The following is a 16129-nucleotide window of genomic DNA, read 5'->3' on the forward strand; positions in this document are numbered from 1 at the left end:
CACCCCACACCTCCGTGGTCCTCACCCATCCTGGTTACTTGGTGTCAGGAATTAATAGCTTCGGGCAAAGGAAGGCAAAGATCTACCCGGATCCTGCTGGGCATGGCAGCAATAGGACGCTGCTCCAACCCCATTACACAGCTCAGGGTCCTGGGGTGACACCAGCCCTCCCTTCAGGCAGGAGAACTGCCCCAAGATGGGTGGTTTCCCCCCCCCATGGGGGAAGCTCTGCAGGTAGGGGGCTGCCCAGGAGAGCGGGGATGGGGGAGAGAGGGCTTGAACCCACCTGCACCCCGCTGCCTCGCATGAGTTCCTCGGGGATGGCGTAGATCTGATTCTCCATTTCGACCTTCTGCAGGCCGTTGTCGGACACCTTCACTCTCAGCACGCGGAAATTGGTGCCGCCGAGGTCCAGCGCCAAGAAGTCACCATCCTCTGCGGGAGCCCAGACAAGAGCAACCATTTAACTCGGCGGGTCCCTTTCAGCAGCATCGGTGCCCGCACCAGACAGCCCTGGAGCAGGCGAGGAAGCAACCAGCCACCTCGCAAATATGAGGGTAAGGTATGATTTTTTAATTTTTTCATTACTTTATTTATTATTATATCCGTTTTTTTATTTTATCAGAGCTGTGGCTGTATTTCCTGCCCCTCCTCTGCACCCCTGGCACCCCCATAGCTGACGGGGATCAAAGCAATATCTTTGAGAGACATCCTGATGCCCTGGGTGGGAAGCGCAGAGGCGGTGGCTGAGCTAGGAGCGCGTCTGCCAGCAGGACAGATCCCACCGGCCCCATCCAGACAAGCCCGTGCCCAAACCCAACGGCGCTCCCAGGGAAGACGAGCTCCAGCCTCAGGCTCCGTAAGGAATAAGGCGGCACACCCGTTCCTGACCCTGTTGACGCAGGATGCTGGCGAAAGCTCCTAAATCTCCAGCCCAAGCGGTTAAAACCCTGCTAGCCAGCAGTCGAAACTAGAGTTTGATATGTGGAAAAAAACCTCATGTTCAGGCTTGGCTGCCGCGGTCCAGGACAACCTCCCCTGCCCCAGGAATCCCGTGCACTCCTGGCATGTGGCTTCTCGCCGAAGGCAAGATTGAAAGGTGTAAGCAGGAAACCGGGGAGGGAAAAAAAATCCAGAAGACCTTTGGGGACTCATTGCTGCCTTCCCCGGGCAGACGGGGGAAGGAGAGTTTCTCCGTTTGTGTTGGCCGAGAGGAGTCCCGGGTCCTGCTGCCTCCAAGCCCCAGGTTTCACCTCCTGTTTGTTTTTATTGTACCAGGCACCAAGGCAGCTCGCTGAATTTCGGACCAGCTGAGACCTGGGATGTGGGAAAAGTGCCAAGCTGGCTGTTTTAAATACCTAGCAGTGTGGGGAGAGGGATGGGGGAAAGCCCTCTATCAGCACTGTTTGATTTCTGAATGCATTAAATGTGCTGTGCTGGCTCCCCAGGGCAGATTACAGCGCCCGGGGGCCGCATTGTGCCTGCCCATGCTTTTACAAAGGGGCTACAGTTGAAACAAAAAGTGTGGTTTATTAGTATTCAAATGACACCAGGCCAGCCAGCATCTCCAGTGACTCCAGCTGAAAAGGCAGCTCGCCATCCCAGCCTGCGGGGCATCCATCTGTCCTGGCGTCTTTCCTGGGGCTGACCCTCCGAGGACGCGGGGCGAGGGAACTGCAGACGGGGACGGACTCGGAGCCTGGGCTCAAGAGCAGCTTTATAAAGTCCCTCTGCGGCTGAAAAGGTCTATTAAAAGCAGTCCTTGTGCCCCGAGGAAATGAGAAGATGAGGAATAAGAGGGGCTCCGAGGTCTTGAGCAGCGTTCAGCAGCCCTGCCGCTCAGGATGGAGAACAGGGGGAGCACTGGGGGTCAGCGCATCACCCCAGAGGTGATGCTGGGCAGGTCGGCAGCACCACCTGCTGCGGTGGCAGCCCATCAGCCCCCCTGCGCAGGCTGCGATGCTCCGGGTGCAATCCCGTGGGTTAAGGCTACACCCCGAGATCAACCGGCCGGCGGGACGAGGAGCTGCTGAGGCAGTTACACCATTATTTTTAACCAAAGCTGAAGTTCAGCCGAGTCCCTGCGCGGGCTCTGGCTCAACCCTCACTTCGTCTCCGGAGCAACACACACACCCCCCGCAAGAGCTATTAACCCAGAACCACCGAGCACTCCAAACCTGGACCCGATCAAAGCTTTGCAACTCCTTCCTCCTCAAATAACACCCTCAGCATAGCTCCGAGCGAGGCAGCGTAGCCAAGAGCTGTCCCATTCAGCGCTTACAGGGCTGAAGAACGGCACGGGAGCCAGCAAAGCAGTGGGGTGCCCGAGCTCATGTGTTGGGGCAGTCAAACCCTAGATATTCATTTCTCCTCCTCGCCTCACGCCCGCGTTGACCCTTAGCAGCGATGAGGTTTAAACCAGTTTGGCAGCTCATTTTGCAGACTGTCTGCCAGCCACAGGGCATGCCTTGGCCACGTCCCTTTACATGGCTGCTGAAAATGCACCAGGAAAACCCTCAGCGAAGCTCCTCGCTGTCCTGAGGACACCGGTAAGCCCACCGTGGGGATTTAGCCTCAGCCGCAGATGGGCAGAGCTGGATGCGATGCCTGGCTGGGCACCGCTGGCATCGTGTTCTGCCCCAAACGCAGGTCATGCCGTACTCCTGCTTCCCTTGCCGTCGGCACAGGTGCTGTTCTGCTTGCTAGCAGAGCATGAAAAATGCCTCAGAGGGCTGATAAATATGTCAGGGCTAAGGATGTTGGAGCCAAGAGGGTCACGGGTTGCTCAGCTCCTTGGAAATAACATGAGGAACCCAGGAGGAACAGACATCCCCCCAAAAAAAAGGCCAAGGAGCCAGGGACAGGGCTGTCCTCCTGTCCTGCCCAGCCCTCCGCACGCCCGGTATTTCGGCTGAACCACCCCTGCGAGGCTTTCCCTTGGCCGGCCGCCCACACACCCACAACAAAAAACAGCAGCAGGACCCAACCTAACAACCAAAAATCCCCCCTACAAGCGGCTCAACAGCCCCAGGAGAGGTACAAGTGGTTCGGGTGGTGACTGCTGAAGTTGAGGGGTGCATTCCCGGGCGGACCGGCTTTGCAGGAGGAAAAAGGCAGCAAAATCTCCCTTGGTAAATTCCCAAGCTGAAGCAATTCGGCTGAGCGATGGGCTCCGCTGGCCAATACCACGTCTGGGTCCTCCCTTAGATTAGAGCTCCCTCGTTACATGGTAAGTTAGAGGCTGGACGCCGAGCTCACAAACCAAACAGCGAGGGCAAACACAGAGCTCTGATTCAAGGGTCTGTTTGCTCTCAGCAAACCACCTAAGAGGGAGTGTTTAGTGCCTTTAAAAAATGCCTGCGCTCCCCGGAAGAAAGCACGGGGCGAAGCGGGCAGGGAGCTCTGCCGTCCTTAGAAATACAGCCTTGGCCAGGCTGGGGCCAGGGGACCGGAGCATCGTGTGCAGGATCACGGCCCAGCATCTCGGAGGTCGGCCACCCCAGACCTCCGCCTCAAACCTCGAGGCTTCCAACTGACTGCAACCCCATTTTGTAGGAATCCTCGACCGAATCAGCTTAATAAAAAAACAAGAGGAAGAGAAAAGCTGGAGCGGTTCCAGGCTCTGCCCCCAGGGAGGTGCAGGATGAGGTGGAGGCGCAGACCCTGGCGGCTCCCGCTCCATCCCCGTCCGCAGACACCCTTGCCCGCCCCTCCCACGCCTACCGCAGACACCCTTGCCAGCCCCTACCCTGCCTCCTTTCAACAAGTTGAGAGGCTTCAAGCAGAAGAGGGAAGATAAAAGCGCCGGTGCTCACATCAGCATCTCCACTGAATTAGCGGTGGAGAGCAGCAAAGGGGCTTATGATGTACTGGGCGTGAAATACTGGGCTTGCAGCAACAAAAGATCCGGGATTAACCTGGTGGCCTGTTTTGGACAGAATCGGGTCCAGCAAAGAGCAACTGACACTGACCACAGCGAGAGTCACCCAGGAGCGATTCCCCAACGCAATTCCTTGCTGGGGAGTGCGGTAAATCGCCGGGCGAGGGGCTCTGGGCATGAAAACGGCATCTTCTTTAAAGCCTTTCAAGACCACGGGCCATGCAAGCTGGTTTTCTTGCAGAAGCAGCTGGTTATCGGCAGGAACCGAGCCCACCGGCCAAGGGAAGGGTGTTACAAAGAACCACCCTTTGAATTTCCAGGGATTTGACCACCAAAGTCCTGCAGCATCCTCCTGAAAACCCTAGGCCATGGGTATCAGCTGCTGGGGCTTAATGGAGGACGCACCAGAAGATCCTTGTGTCAACATTAGCGTGAAGGAGGAAACACGGTGACACCGGCAAAGCCTGGAAAAACCAGGAACGGGGCAGGGAGGAAGGTGGTGTTTGCACTAAGCAAGGAGAGCCCTTGCTCAGAGTCACTGGGGCTCCAAAGAAAAGCTTATTCGGGGTCTGTTTTCCCCCACCAGCCTGCGGTAGGATGCCCACTGCCTCGCTGCAAGCATGGCACAGCGGGCGTTTCGGTGGGTGCTGGAGCCGAGCAAAGCAAGAGAAGTTGGTTTTAGGAGAGATCCTGCTTCAGAAGCAGAAATCCCCCCCCCTGCCCCCCCTTGTCACACTGCATCAGGAGGAGCGAAGCCACCAGGAGTGCAGAGGAGGGTGGAGCGGTCGGGAGCTGGGTCTGTGTTTTGACTTCAACCCGCAGATGTGACCTTGTATTTCTATAAGCGCCTCTCATCCGCCTGGATCCCGGGGAGCTGCCGGCTGCGCATTAGGCAGGGCATAATCCGAAAGCAGAGACAACTCCTGCTATAGCAAGGAGGGGTAGGAAGGGCAGGGATGCTCTAGAGGAGGAAGGTGTGGAGCCCCAAAGCCAGCGTGGCACCCCACCTTTCGCGTGGGAGGCAGCTGCTGACACCCGAAGTGGGTGGGAGCGGGACTTCGTGCCCAGCCAAGGTCAGGCTTTGCCCAGAAGCTTAAAAAAAAAAAAAGCAGAAGAAGGAAGGACGCACCCCTGGACGTTGAGCTCTTCCCGAGCCGTTGTCACACTGTCTCTTCACGAAGTGATGTGCCAGGGGAGCTGGCAGCGAGCCCTTCCTCGGGCTGGCCTCGGCTCACCCCCACGGCCCCGACACGCCACCTTCCAGTCCCCCCCTCCAAAACCCAACAGCAGAGACGCTGATACCGCTCGCGGCCCGGATCCAGCTGGAGCCATACAGGGAATCCCAGCTCTTGGCTCCCCGGGACTTGCTTGAAAACCTCCCGCTTTCCAGTCTCTGGGCAGCTGCAGCCCCGTGACTGCCCCAGCATCTCTTGTGTGTAACATTTTCCATGCTGCTGTGCCGCTTTTCCCCACGTGCTGAGCTTGCTTTGGGCGAGAAATGCCAGCTGGGACACTGGAGAAGCTGCAAATCAGGAGGATATGGTGAAGGAAGCCAGGGCTCGCTCTTGCAAGGGCAAGGAGAGGGATTGCACCTTCTCCCCAACGCGGGTCGGGGTGCTGAGAGCTCTGCTCATGCCTCTCGGGTGCACTGACACACGCTCTGCCAGCACCCAGCCCCTTTGGCTGCAATAGTTCCCATGCCCAGGGGCGCCATTCCGGCTATCCCTGTAATTAAAAATATTCTCAAATATTTAAATAGATTGACATCTTGATCCCGGGGCAGGCAGCCAGGTCCAGGTCCAGTATCTGCACTGGGGGGGGCCGAGCACGTGGGATGCAGCAGGCGGGAGGGCTCTGGGTGCAGGGATGCTTCAATACTTAAAGGGGGCTTGTAGGAAAGACGGGGACAGGCTTTTCAGCAGGGCCTGTTGCGACAGGACAAGGGGGAATGGCTTTAAATTAAAAGAGGGTAGATTTAAACTAGATACAAGGAGAAATTTTTATGCTGAGGGTGGTGAAGCACTGGCCCAGGTTGCCCAGAGAGGTGGTGGATGCCCCATCCCCGGAACCATTCCAGGTCAGGTTGGACGGGGCTCTGAGCAACCTGATCTAGTTGAAGATGTCCCTGCCCACGGCAGGGGGGGTGGACTAGATGAACTTTAGAGGTCCCTTCCAACCCAAACTATTCTATGAAATGGTCCCTTCCAACCCAAACTATTCTGTGACGCCTGTGACTCCCCAGGGACTTGGGAGATGCCACACACACACCCCACCCGCTCCAGACCTCACCGAGATGTTACCAGCAAACACCCCCCCCCAGAGCTGGCCGGTGATGCAGACCTTCAGCTCATCACCTTTGCCCTTGCCTCAAGAGAGCGGACAGCCAGCGGCGATGGGGTGGGTTTTGGCTGTTTGAGCAGGGCTACCTCTCTGGTAGGCCCTATTTAACACCATCACTCAACCGGCAGGCTCGCACCAGCTTGGCGTGCTTCTCGGAAGAGGAAACTCCAGTCCGCCCAGTCGCTGCCCGCCGAGGCCAGGTCGCTTGAGACTCCAGCCACAGCATCTGCTGGGACCCGCTCACCTCCAGAAGCCAGGTACGAAAATACAGTGGTGGCAAAACAGCTGGGGATGGGGAGGGAAGGGCAGATGGGTCTTTCCATCAGCTCCCTTCCTCTTTATCCACCTTTCCTGCTGGCTATCAGCAATCTCTGCCGCCGAGGTTTTGCGAGGACCCTCGTGAAGGTGCCGACGCTGGAGCAACCCCAACCCTGAGCAACTTCGGCCAACGGGACCGACCGGCCCGGGGACTTTCCCCAGGGCTGCTGCCAGCCCAGACATGGAGCCGGGGGCAGCTCCGGCTGCTCGGGGCTCTCTGTCCCTCCCTGCCCTTCAGCAGCCAGGATCGCTCCACTGGCTTCAAGCACCAGGAGACTCGGCAGGTCCTGGGTGCATCTGCATCCCGCTGTGTGCCGGCGGGCAAGGGGCGACGCTGCAGGGACCGCGACAAAGCTCCTTCCCAAAACACCGAGCTAGGAGAGGGAGGCACAAGGAAATTTCCCATATGGATGCTCAAGGAAGCAGTTTTTGGGGTTGAGAGGAGCAAGCCGGAGCCTGAAAAGGGGATGTGCCCAGCCGGGAGCGCGCTGCAGGCAGCCCGGCTCCTGCTGGCATGGGAAGCAGGCAGAAAGGCCGTATTGTGAGGAGCCAAGTCCGGAGAGCCCCCTTCTCCTCCCATGGCCCTCATGGCATCCAGACAGCAGCTGGCACCGCCGCCCATTTCAGCGCTAATGAAATCTGATGAGCCGGACCCGTGACCGTCTCCGTCCTGCCAGGAAGGGCACGCGAGGGCCGGTTCCCACCGTCCCTCGCACCAGCGGGAACTGGGAGTCCCCCCCCACAGGCCCAGCACAGAGGGGGGAACGAGACCTAAACCACGCTAAACCTCGCTCAGCGGAAGCGGGATGAAGCCCCCCAGGACCAGGAGGGAAGGTGGCCAGGGGTGCCATCCCTGTTTTGGCAGCACCATGAGGACGGGTGGCCCCAGCCCACCCTCCCGGCACGTGTTCGCACCTACTGAGACCACCCCACCGCGCTCTCCCTCTGCTCTGCCAGGAGGGAGCATCTCCCGCCTCACGGTACCTGTCCCATCGGGGGTGGATCTCACGAAGGTGGGCAGCATCTTCACCGAGGCGGTGGGGTTGGTGTCTGCTCCAAGCCCCTTCTCCATCTCCCTTCTGAAACGCTGGGACACCTCCTGGAGGGTCTCCTCGGAGAGCCGCATGTGGTAGAGGTACTTGTCGATCTGAAAGGTGGAGATAAAGCCAGAAAGTCAGCTGGAGGGTTGGGGACACGGGCACAACCATCCCCGTGACGTCTTCAGGACAACGTTCGGCTCCCCTCACATCGGCTGGGGCTGATGCAAGAAGCAGGAGCAAGTCGTGACCCACCCCGAAGGGCAGAAAATGGCTGTGCCAGCACATTGCCAACACGGCACCGCCAGCAGTGCTGCAACAGCTTATCTCCAGGCAGGCCGATAACGCCCGCCGCCATTCATGCACCTCTTCCTGAGCACCTGGGGCTGCTCTCCGAAGAGCTCACCAAATGCCAGCCCGCGCCCTCCTCGGCAGCATCCCCTTGCTCAGACGGGTGCCGGCTTGTGAACGCCGAACCCCAAGGAGCTCCCGATGCTCCGCGGCACCTTCTCCGCTCATTCACCTACGGGCACCCAAACAGGTTGCGACAGAAGTAGGACCCAAACTCGACAACCTTCCCTGCCCGGGCTGTGAGTCAGGAGGTCAGCGCCAGAGGTTTTCCAGCTGCGGAGCCCTTCCTACGCCACGGCGGCAGCGTGCCTCGACCTTGACCCCCCAGGGCCTCTTCCTACGTGAAGGATGCTCGGCAGGAATCCACTGCCCATTCATTTCTTCGCTGCTGAGATCACCCCTACAAAGGGTTATGGTGCCGAGAGCTACTCAGCTCCCTTGAGCAAGCAATGCTGTGTGACACGAGTGGGTGTCGTGGCCAAAAGGGAAGAAATCCACCCCCCGCTGCTCCTGGCAATCATTTATACCCTTATACTGAGGCTATGAAGATGCCCGGCTCCTTCTATAAACGGCATCAAAGCGTCTCGTCTTCCCCGGGAAAGGCACGGAAAAACTCCTCCCCAGCCCGCACATTAGCACCGTGCATGTCTCCGCGGCCTGGCCGGAGCAGGGAAGGGAAACGGAGAGGCGGACAGACTGCCAGCTCCCAAACTATGCCCTGTTTCAATTAACTTCACTTAAAATTAATTAAAGGGCAGCTGCAAGCCCTGCGAAGTCAGAGGAAAACTCCACCCAGTTAGGTCACCTGTCTGCAGGCACGTAACATAAGGTCATCAGAAATCAAGCATGAATTTTTTTTTATATAGGGCTACGCTATAGGAAATGGGCATTTTGTGGGCAAGTAATAGCCGCCCGCCCCAGCGTGACCTCGCTCACGGATGCAGCCGCTCAGACCCTGGGCTGAACAAAACAGCTCTGCTGTGGTTTTGGCTGCCTGCGTTTCGAGCTTGGGATGCTCCGGCTTATCCTTTCCCCCTCTCAGCTCTGCTGGAAATTTAGAAGCCGAGTCCCCGGTTGCTCCACTTGCTGTGGTGAGGTCGGAGGACTGAGGGAAGCCCAGCCGAGCACGCTCCAGGAGATGCTTTATTCCCTGGGGAATGGCATCCTCGCCGGTGTGATGGGTAAAACCGCCTCCTGGTTTCTCCTGGTGCTTTCCGCTCCTTGCCATTAATCGGGAGCGGAGCACGAGCGCCCGCCAGCTGGGAGACCAGGCAGGCATGAGGGAAAGGATAAGGATAAGGAAACCTGGAGGTTTCCCAGTGCTGGCTGTTTACCAGCCCCTCCTCATCCAACCCAGCAGCAGGAAATCAAACACTCCCCTCCTTCCGCTCCTATTTGCTTTCGCTTGCCGAAAATTGCCACCCACGTACCCAGGCTCCGGTTACGGGCACAGGGAAGGTGGCCACTGCCCCCAGCTCACCTCCTCCCTCGCCCTCCTCTTCCGGCTTCAAGAGGGGCCCAGGTCCGGAGCCCACCTCCAGCCCAGCCCCAGGGTAGGAAATCTCCCGTTTAGCTGCCCCGATGGTTATCGGTCAATGCCATTGACCCGGGGCAGAGGGCCCAACCCCATTTCTTAGAGGGCCCAACCCCATTTCTTAGCTGCGAGCCGGAGAGATAGTGTCGTCCCGGCTCACAGGGGCCTTTCACAACCTCCTCGGGAGCCACCGACCTGCCCCTTGGCACGGGGAGGACCTCAGCCAGGTCTGCTGGATCTCCTCTCCAGCAGCATCTGACCTGGGGTGTCGGTGATAATTAGAGACAAACCCGGCCGACACCGGGTGCTCTGCCTCCCAGCAGCCTCTCGTCCCCGTGAGACCTTCCTTCACTGGACTTCTTTGGCAGCCTACGGTGGTCAGGGGGTCCTGGTGAGACCACCGTGAGCGGGGATGGGGTCCCAACGAGGTGTCCCCATCCCAGCGGTGGGGTACCACACCAGCAGGGCTGGGGACAGAGCTTCACCCTTGCACGAACCGCACGCTGCTGGTGTTTCTCCCCTGTCTGCCACCCTGACTTTGCTTGCTTTTCCTCCTGGACTCACAAGATGCTGCTAGGGGAAGATCTCATCACAGAGAAGCTGGATGATTTGGAAGCTCGGATGCACAAGAAGCCACGGCTGTTTGCTCCTTGATTCCTGCCCAAGGCACGGGGCAGTGAAGATGCTGCGTGCACGACCAGTCAGCCCCCAAAATCACAGCACGGGGAAACGAGGTGGAGGTTTCACCTCCTTTCTCCAGGACGGGCACCGCTCAGCACGTTCCCCATGTCCTCCAGGCTCCACCATACCAGGAATAATCAGCAGCACGAGAAACAGGGTGACCTTCTTCTAATCTCCAAAGCCCTTTAAAACCTGGATCATCTTCTCCTACGAACGTAGGTATCGTCCCACTTGGCAGCTAAGGCAGGTCAGGGCGTCCTGCAGAACGGCTCCAGGGCAGCAACAGCTCAGCTCCCTCCCAAGCGAGACCACCTTGGTGTGCACCTGACCCCCACCAAGGAAGAGGCACGGCCACCTTCACCCCCAAGGCCTCCCAGCCCCACGGCCACGGCCACCTTCACGCCCAAGGCCTCCCAGCCCCACGGCCCGGTTCGTTACTCCAATTCCCCCCCCCTGCACCCGCGCGCACCTCAAATCGTAGCAAAGATCTGGTAGAGGAGGGGAATTGAGTCTGCAGCGCCGGAGCATGGGTATCTTTCAAGACAAACAACCTTCCCAGTCGTTTAACCTTTTTTTTTTTGTTTTTTTTTTAAGATCATTGCCAATTCCAAATAAATAAAGTCACTAGGTTAGGATCCGGAATGGGGCAATTTAATTTCTGGAAAGCTTCCATCATAAATAATAGTGTTTCCCTGAGGAAATCTAAACTGAATGGAGGAGGAACAGATTTAAGCTGGGAAGTGCTGGGCGTGCTCACAGCCCCAGACAGTTGCACACAGGGCAGGACATTTTGTTAAAGAACCGGATCATTAGAGCCGCTGTGGGTGTAACGAGTTCGAGGCCATTTTTTTGAACTAAAGCCGAGCAAATCCCCACCTCCTAGCTCAGAGCTGTCTCCAAAGGCTCGGCTAATTCCTACGCCGAGCATCCGCCGCCGGGTGACGGGGAAGTGCCCAGCGTCGCCCTCCCCAGCTGCAATGCCACCGTTGGGCAAGGTCCATCCGCCCCAAGGCTGAAGAAACCTCAAGTTGCCCCATTTTTGCCGCCAGCTGGAAGCTGAGTGAGCTGTGCCAGGCTGAGCCGAGCTTAAAGTACCCCAAAAGCCAGGTTTGCCCTTGCAATGAAGGTAATAACTCACGGTTCCAGTACCAGCACCACAGCTGGAAAATGTTCTTTTGCCTGACGACTTCTCTTAACCCTCTCATCAGAGCTAGACCCTAAGGGGTCAGCGCTGCAAATATATTAGCCTGCAAATAACTTCGTTCCAATTCAATGCCACTATCCACGGAGCAAAAAATTCCTCGGCTTTTATGTTTGCAAGCTGGTCCCATCGACGCAGCTACTTGCAAGAGTGGAAAAACCCTCCCCGACAGATCTATCCCGTAGCACCGTCCCCCCTCGGCGGGGGGATGCACGGGCAGTGGCACGGCTCGAGCGGTCCGAAGCAGGGAGGACGAAGGCTGCCGCTCCCCTCGCAGCGGTAGCGGGGACCCTTTTCCCCATCACTCGGTGGGGACGTGGGGCAGGATTGCTGTCGGTGATGGAAATTACAGCGTGACGGCGGCTTCCGGCAACGCGCAACCGTTTCCTGCCCAGTAAACGGCAGCGGGGAAGGGGAAAGGCTCAGGGTGGTTCATTCTCATGCAATAAGGTCTCGGCCACGTCTTCCCCGTTAATGATCCCAGGCCCTGGGAAGGGGAAGCTGCTCCTCTTTAGTTTCAGTTTTGCTCCGGGTCTTTTTCCAAAGCCACGTGTCTGGCGAGAACCAGACTGGGAGCCAATGTTTCCAGTCCCCCAGTACCTGCTCGCTGTAGTTTTCAGCTGGATGTGCATAATTTCAGCAGCATTTGGGGGAAAAGCGTAACACTGGGAGAGGCTAGCTGGTTTCTGGGCTGGATTCTTCTCCTTTTGGGCAACAGAAAGTCAAATATTTGTTGTGTATGAGAACAACGGAGAGTTGTTCAAGTTTGGGGAAGGCTTGAGCACTCCTGACCCACAGGTGTGCACAGTCAGTCCTCTCTCCAGGGTAATCTCTGCCTGAAATTATTTTTAATTTAAATTACTTCCCTCCCTATCCCAGTTTTTAACTTAAAACATGCTGGGTTTTTTTTTTAAATTGCTGAATTTTTTTGGAACACCGACTCCCTCCCTGCTTCTTTCAGAGGAGGACGCTGTGCGAGCACCCTGCAGTTACCAGGGCGAGCCAGCAGCCGTGCCCCCATCCTGCCCAGATCCGCGGCGGGATGCGACAGATTCGGGGAAACCGAGGCAGAGGGAGCGGGCAGCAGTTCACCAAGGTCGCAGGGTGAATCCGGGAAAGGATCCAGCACGGAGAGCGTTTTATTTCCTGGCTCAGGACCGTAACCCGGCATGCACTTTGCAGCTTTTATTGTCGGATCGGGGATTGGCACGGCAGCACGGGACAGACCCTGTGCCACGTCCTCAGCCCCTGCGCCACGTCCTCAGCCCCTGCACACCGAAAACCGGCGCTCCCCATCCCCGCGTCGCCCCGCCGTTACCCAGCCCGGGCTGACTCAGCGCCGAGAACTGGCTTGTCCCCCTGCCCCACCCCCCCGCCTTCAGTGACACAGGACTGATGCTGGGCTGCACCCACCCTACTCCAGCCCTGACCCCGGCAGCACCCACGTCCTTGGCTGCTATTGAGGACTCCGCGCCGAATTAAACCCCACGTGCCCTCCCCGCCACAGCCACCCCTCTGATGACACACGCCCGGAGTCATCTTGAACCCGAGTGAGTCAGATGGTTTCCTGCTCGGCCGGTTCCTCCCCATCCTCGCCCCCCCCCGGGACGGCAGCTGAACCCCTAGATGGAGGTGGAGCCGAGCACCCACAGCGAAGAAGTCACGCTGCAGAGCATCAGGGGCAGCTGGGGACCCATCCTCAGGCGACCCCGCTGCTCCGCAGCCCCCGAAAAGCCCAATTTCACTGGAAAAACGTTCTGGTTTCCGACTCAGGAGTCAGAGACGTCAAACTGCTCCCAGCTCCCACCGGCCCTGAGCAGCCCCAGCCGGCCTTTGAGACGCCTCCCTGCCCGTGCGTCCTCTTTCTCTCCCGTTTTAAACCCAGAAGGTCTCTGGGGCAGGTCTAAGAGGCAGCAAGCCCCTCGGATGCTGCTGCATGGGAAAGCCTCACTGGCGCCGAGACCACCCCCCACCCCCCTCTCCAGTTGCTGGGAGCATCCCACCACGGTTGGGGAAACTGAGGCTGCGCCCTGTCCTGGCTCCCTACGGTAGCTCAAACGAGAAGCCGAGGAGCGAGGGGATACGCGATGGCTCCCCGAAGGTGCCAAGGATGGGAAAGGCCGTCCTGCCGCTGACCTTGACGGGCTTAAGGGAAGCTGTTAAGTTGGTTTCCAGGAATTTGCAGCCAGGCACCCCTCCCACAGCCGCAGAGGAGCCTGCGAGAGAGGCAGCCAGGGAGGAATCAGCTAGATAAAACGAATCCCCCTAGCAAAGGAAAAATAAAATAAAAAAAAAACAAACCCAGAGGAAAACCTGCCCCTGCCTGGGAACGGCCACAAATACAGGAAAATTAACTCCCTATCCAGTTTTTCCTTCTTTCGAAGGAGTGATGGGGAAGAAGAGCCGCCAGCCCGGTTATTTAGCTTGTTCGCCTCCCACTCCTCCCGTCGCATGACGAGGCTAAGGTTCAGGGACCAGGAAACCCAGCGCGGGCCGGCACATCCGAAGGGGAACATGGTTCACCTGCGGCAAACTTTCAAGCCAGGATCTCAAAGGACGCTGCTGAGGTTAATTAAAGTTTGCACAATCCCTTGGGGGTTAGATAAGTTTGCGCTGCAACCCACTTCGCAGCTGGGCAAAGCGAAGGGCAGGAGGAGTTTGGGGACGTATGTGACGCCCCCCCCCCGGTGGGCGGCGGAGCAGGTAAAGCTGCTCCGTGTCAGGAACGGGAAGACAAATCCTATTTCGGGGGCTATTTTCAAGGCCCTGACGTGGACACAAACCACGGATAACTTTCTTCCCAGGGCCGAGTCCCCTTTTCTGCCCGATCCAAAGCAAAAAGACGCACGACGCGAACGCGCCCCAGGCTGCCGTCCTAAACTCTTTTCCCATACAGCCTCAAATTCTGGGTAAAGCCTTTGGGTTTGAGAAAAAAAATAAACCCCAGCTTTCCAAGAATTTTTGCATCCGTGGTGGAAGCATCCGGCTCGGAAACCCAGCTGCTTCTCCCCGCTCCCCTGCAGCGAAGCCGAGCTCCGTGCTCTCGCTGGAGGCTGCGCCAACCCCAGCTTTGCCGTACCGGCAGGATTCACGGGCATTCATTTAAAAATAACCCAGAGAAATCCAGTTGTGGAGGCGGCTGTTTGGGGCCGGGAGGGCTGAGCCGTCTCCCGCAGCAGCCAGAGCCCCGGCCGACGGCTCCTGGATATTATTTTTTTTTTCCCCCACCACAACTCAGCAACCCATTTTGTTTGGGCTTCGGAGCCGGGAGGAAAACGAAGCCGGTTCCCGAGGCTTCGCACACCCTTTCCCAAAGGGTAACGAAGCCAAATACCTTAAACCAGAACCTTCCCCCTCCATTATTTCCAGCTCCCGATAAGGAACTCGTAAACTGCCCGGAGCCCGAGAGGCAGAAGTCGGCCGTGCCGCTGGCCTATTTCTGCCGTCGGGTTACACAACCCCTTCCCGTGGATTTGGCTGTTGCACAACCCCGGGACACCCGCGAGCGGAGGGAGAAGCCTTGCAGATCCCTTTGTTATTTCTGTGCGCTTTGGTCTGGGGTTTTGTTTTGTTTTGTTTTTTTCTTTTAACATTCTCTCTTGTTTCACTTCTTATTTAATGCAGGCGGAGGGCCAACGTGGCGAGTTTTGTTTCTCCGTCGGCGTCCCCGGCGTTAGCCGATGGAGCCAGCCGGGGCCCACTGCCGCGTCGCACCTGGGCAAAGCGAAGGGCAGGAGGAGTTTGGGGACGTATGTGACGTCCCCCCCCCGGTGGGCGGCGGAGCAGGTAAAGCTGCTCCGTGTCAGGAACGGGAAGACAAATCCTATTTCGGGGGCTATTTTCAAGGCCCTGACGTGGACACAAACCACGGATAACTTTCTTCCCAGGGCCGAGTCCCCTTTTCTGCCCGATCCAAAGCAAAAAGACGCACGACGCGAACGCGCCCCAGGCTGCCGTCCTAAACTCTTTTCCCATACAGCCTCAAATTCTGGGTAAAGCCTTTGGGTTTGAGAAAAAAAATAAATCCCAGCTTTCCAAGAATTTTTGCATCCGTGGTGGAAGCATCCGGCTCGGAAACCCAGCTGCTTCTCCCCGCTCCCCTGCAGCGAAGCCGAGCTCCGTGCTCTCGCTGGAGGCTGCGCCAACCCCAGCTTTGCCGTACCGGCAGGATTCACGGGCATTCATTTAAAAATAACCCAGAGAAATCCAGTTGTGGAGGCGGCTGTTTGGGGCCGGGAGGGCTGAGCCGTCTCCCGCAGCAGCCAGAGCCCCGGCCGACGGCTCCTGGATATTATTTTTTTTTTCCCCCACCACAACTCAGCAACCCATTTTGTTTGGGCTTCGGAGCCGGGAGGAAAACGAAGCCGGTTCCCGAGGCTTCGCACACCCTTTCCCAAAGGGTAACGAAGCCAAATACCTTAAACCAGAACCTTCCCCCTCCATTATTTCCAGCTCCCGATAAGGAACTCGTAAACTGCCCGGAGCCCGAGAGGCAGAAGTCGGCCGTGCCGCTGGCCTATTTCTGCCGTCGGGTTACACAACCCCTTCCCGTGGATTTGGCTGTTGCACAACCCCGGGACACCCGCGAGCGGAGGGAGAAGCCTTGCAGATCCCTTTGTTATTTCTGTGCGCTTTGGTCTGGGGTTTTGTTTTGTTTTGTTTTTTTCTTTTAACATTCTCTCTTGTTTCACTTCTTATTTAATGCAGGCGGAGGGCCAACGTGGCGAGTTTTGTTTCTCCGTCGGCGTCCCCGGCGTTAGCCGATGGAGCCAGCCGGGGCCCACTGC

At 57.9% G+C, this 16129-nt stretch overlaps 1 protein-coding gene across 2 annotated transcripts in view; it reads right to left on the reverse strand.

The window, feature by feature from the left end:
• Positions 1 to 10109, reverse strand: part of HK2 (hexokinase 2) — a 24013-nt gene extending 13904 nt beyond the window's left edge. For both annotated transcript variants that reach the window (XM_009327201.1, XM_009327202.1), the window contains exons 1-3: positions 10025 to 10109; positions 7523 to 7685; positions 287 to 435 (exon numbers count right to left, since the gene is read on the reverse strand). In XM_009327201.1, coding sequence (XP_009325476.1) covers positions 287 to 435; positions 7523 to 7664 — 291 coding nt within the window. In that variant the 5' untranslated portion in view covers positions 7665 to 7685; positions 10025 to 10109. The remainder of the gene's footprint in view (positions 1 to 286; positions 436 to 7522; positions 7686 to 10024) is intronic.
• Between the last annotated feature and the right edge of the window lie 6020 nt (positions 10110 to 16129).

The sequence above is a fragment of the Pygoscelis adeliae genome, unplaced genomic scaffold, assembly GCF_000699105.1.
Source record: "Pygoscelis adeliae isolate BGI_AS28 unplaced genomic scaffold, ASM69910v1 Scaffold187, whole genome shotgun sequence".
Lineage (NCBI taxonomy): Eukaryota > Metazoa > Chordata > Aves > Sphenisciformes > Spheniscidae > Pygoscelis > Pygoscelis adeliae.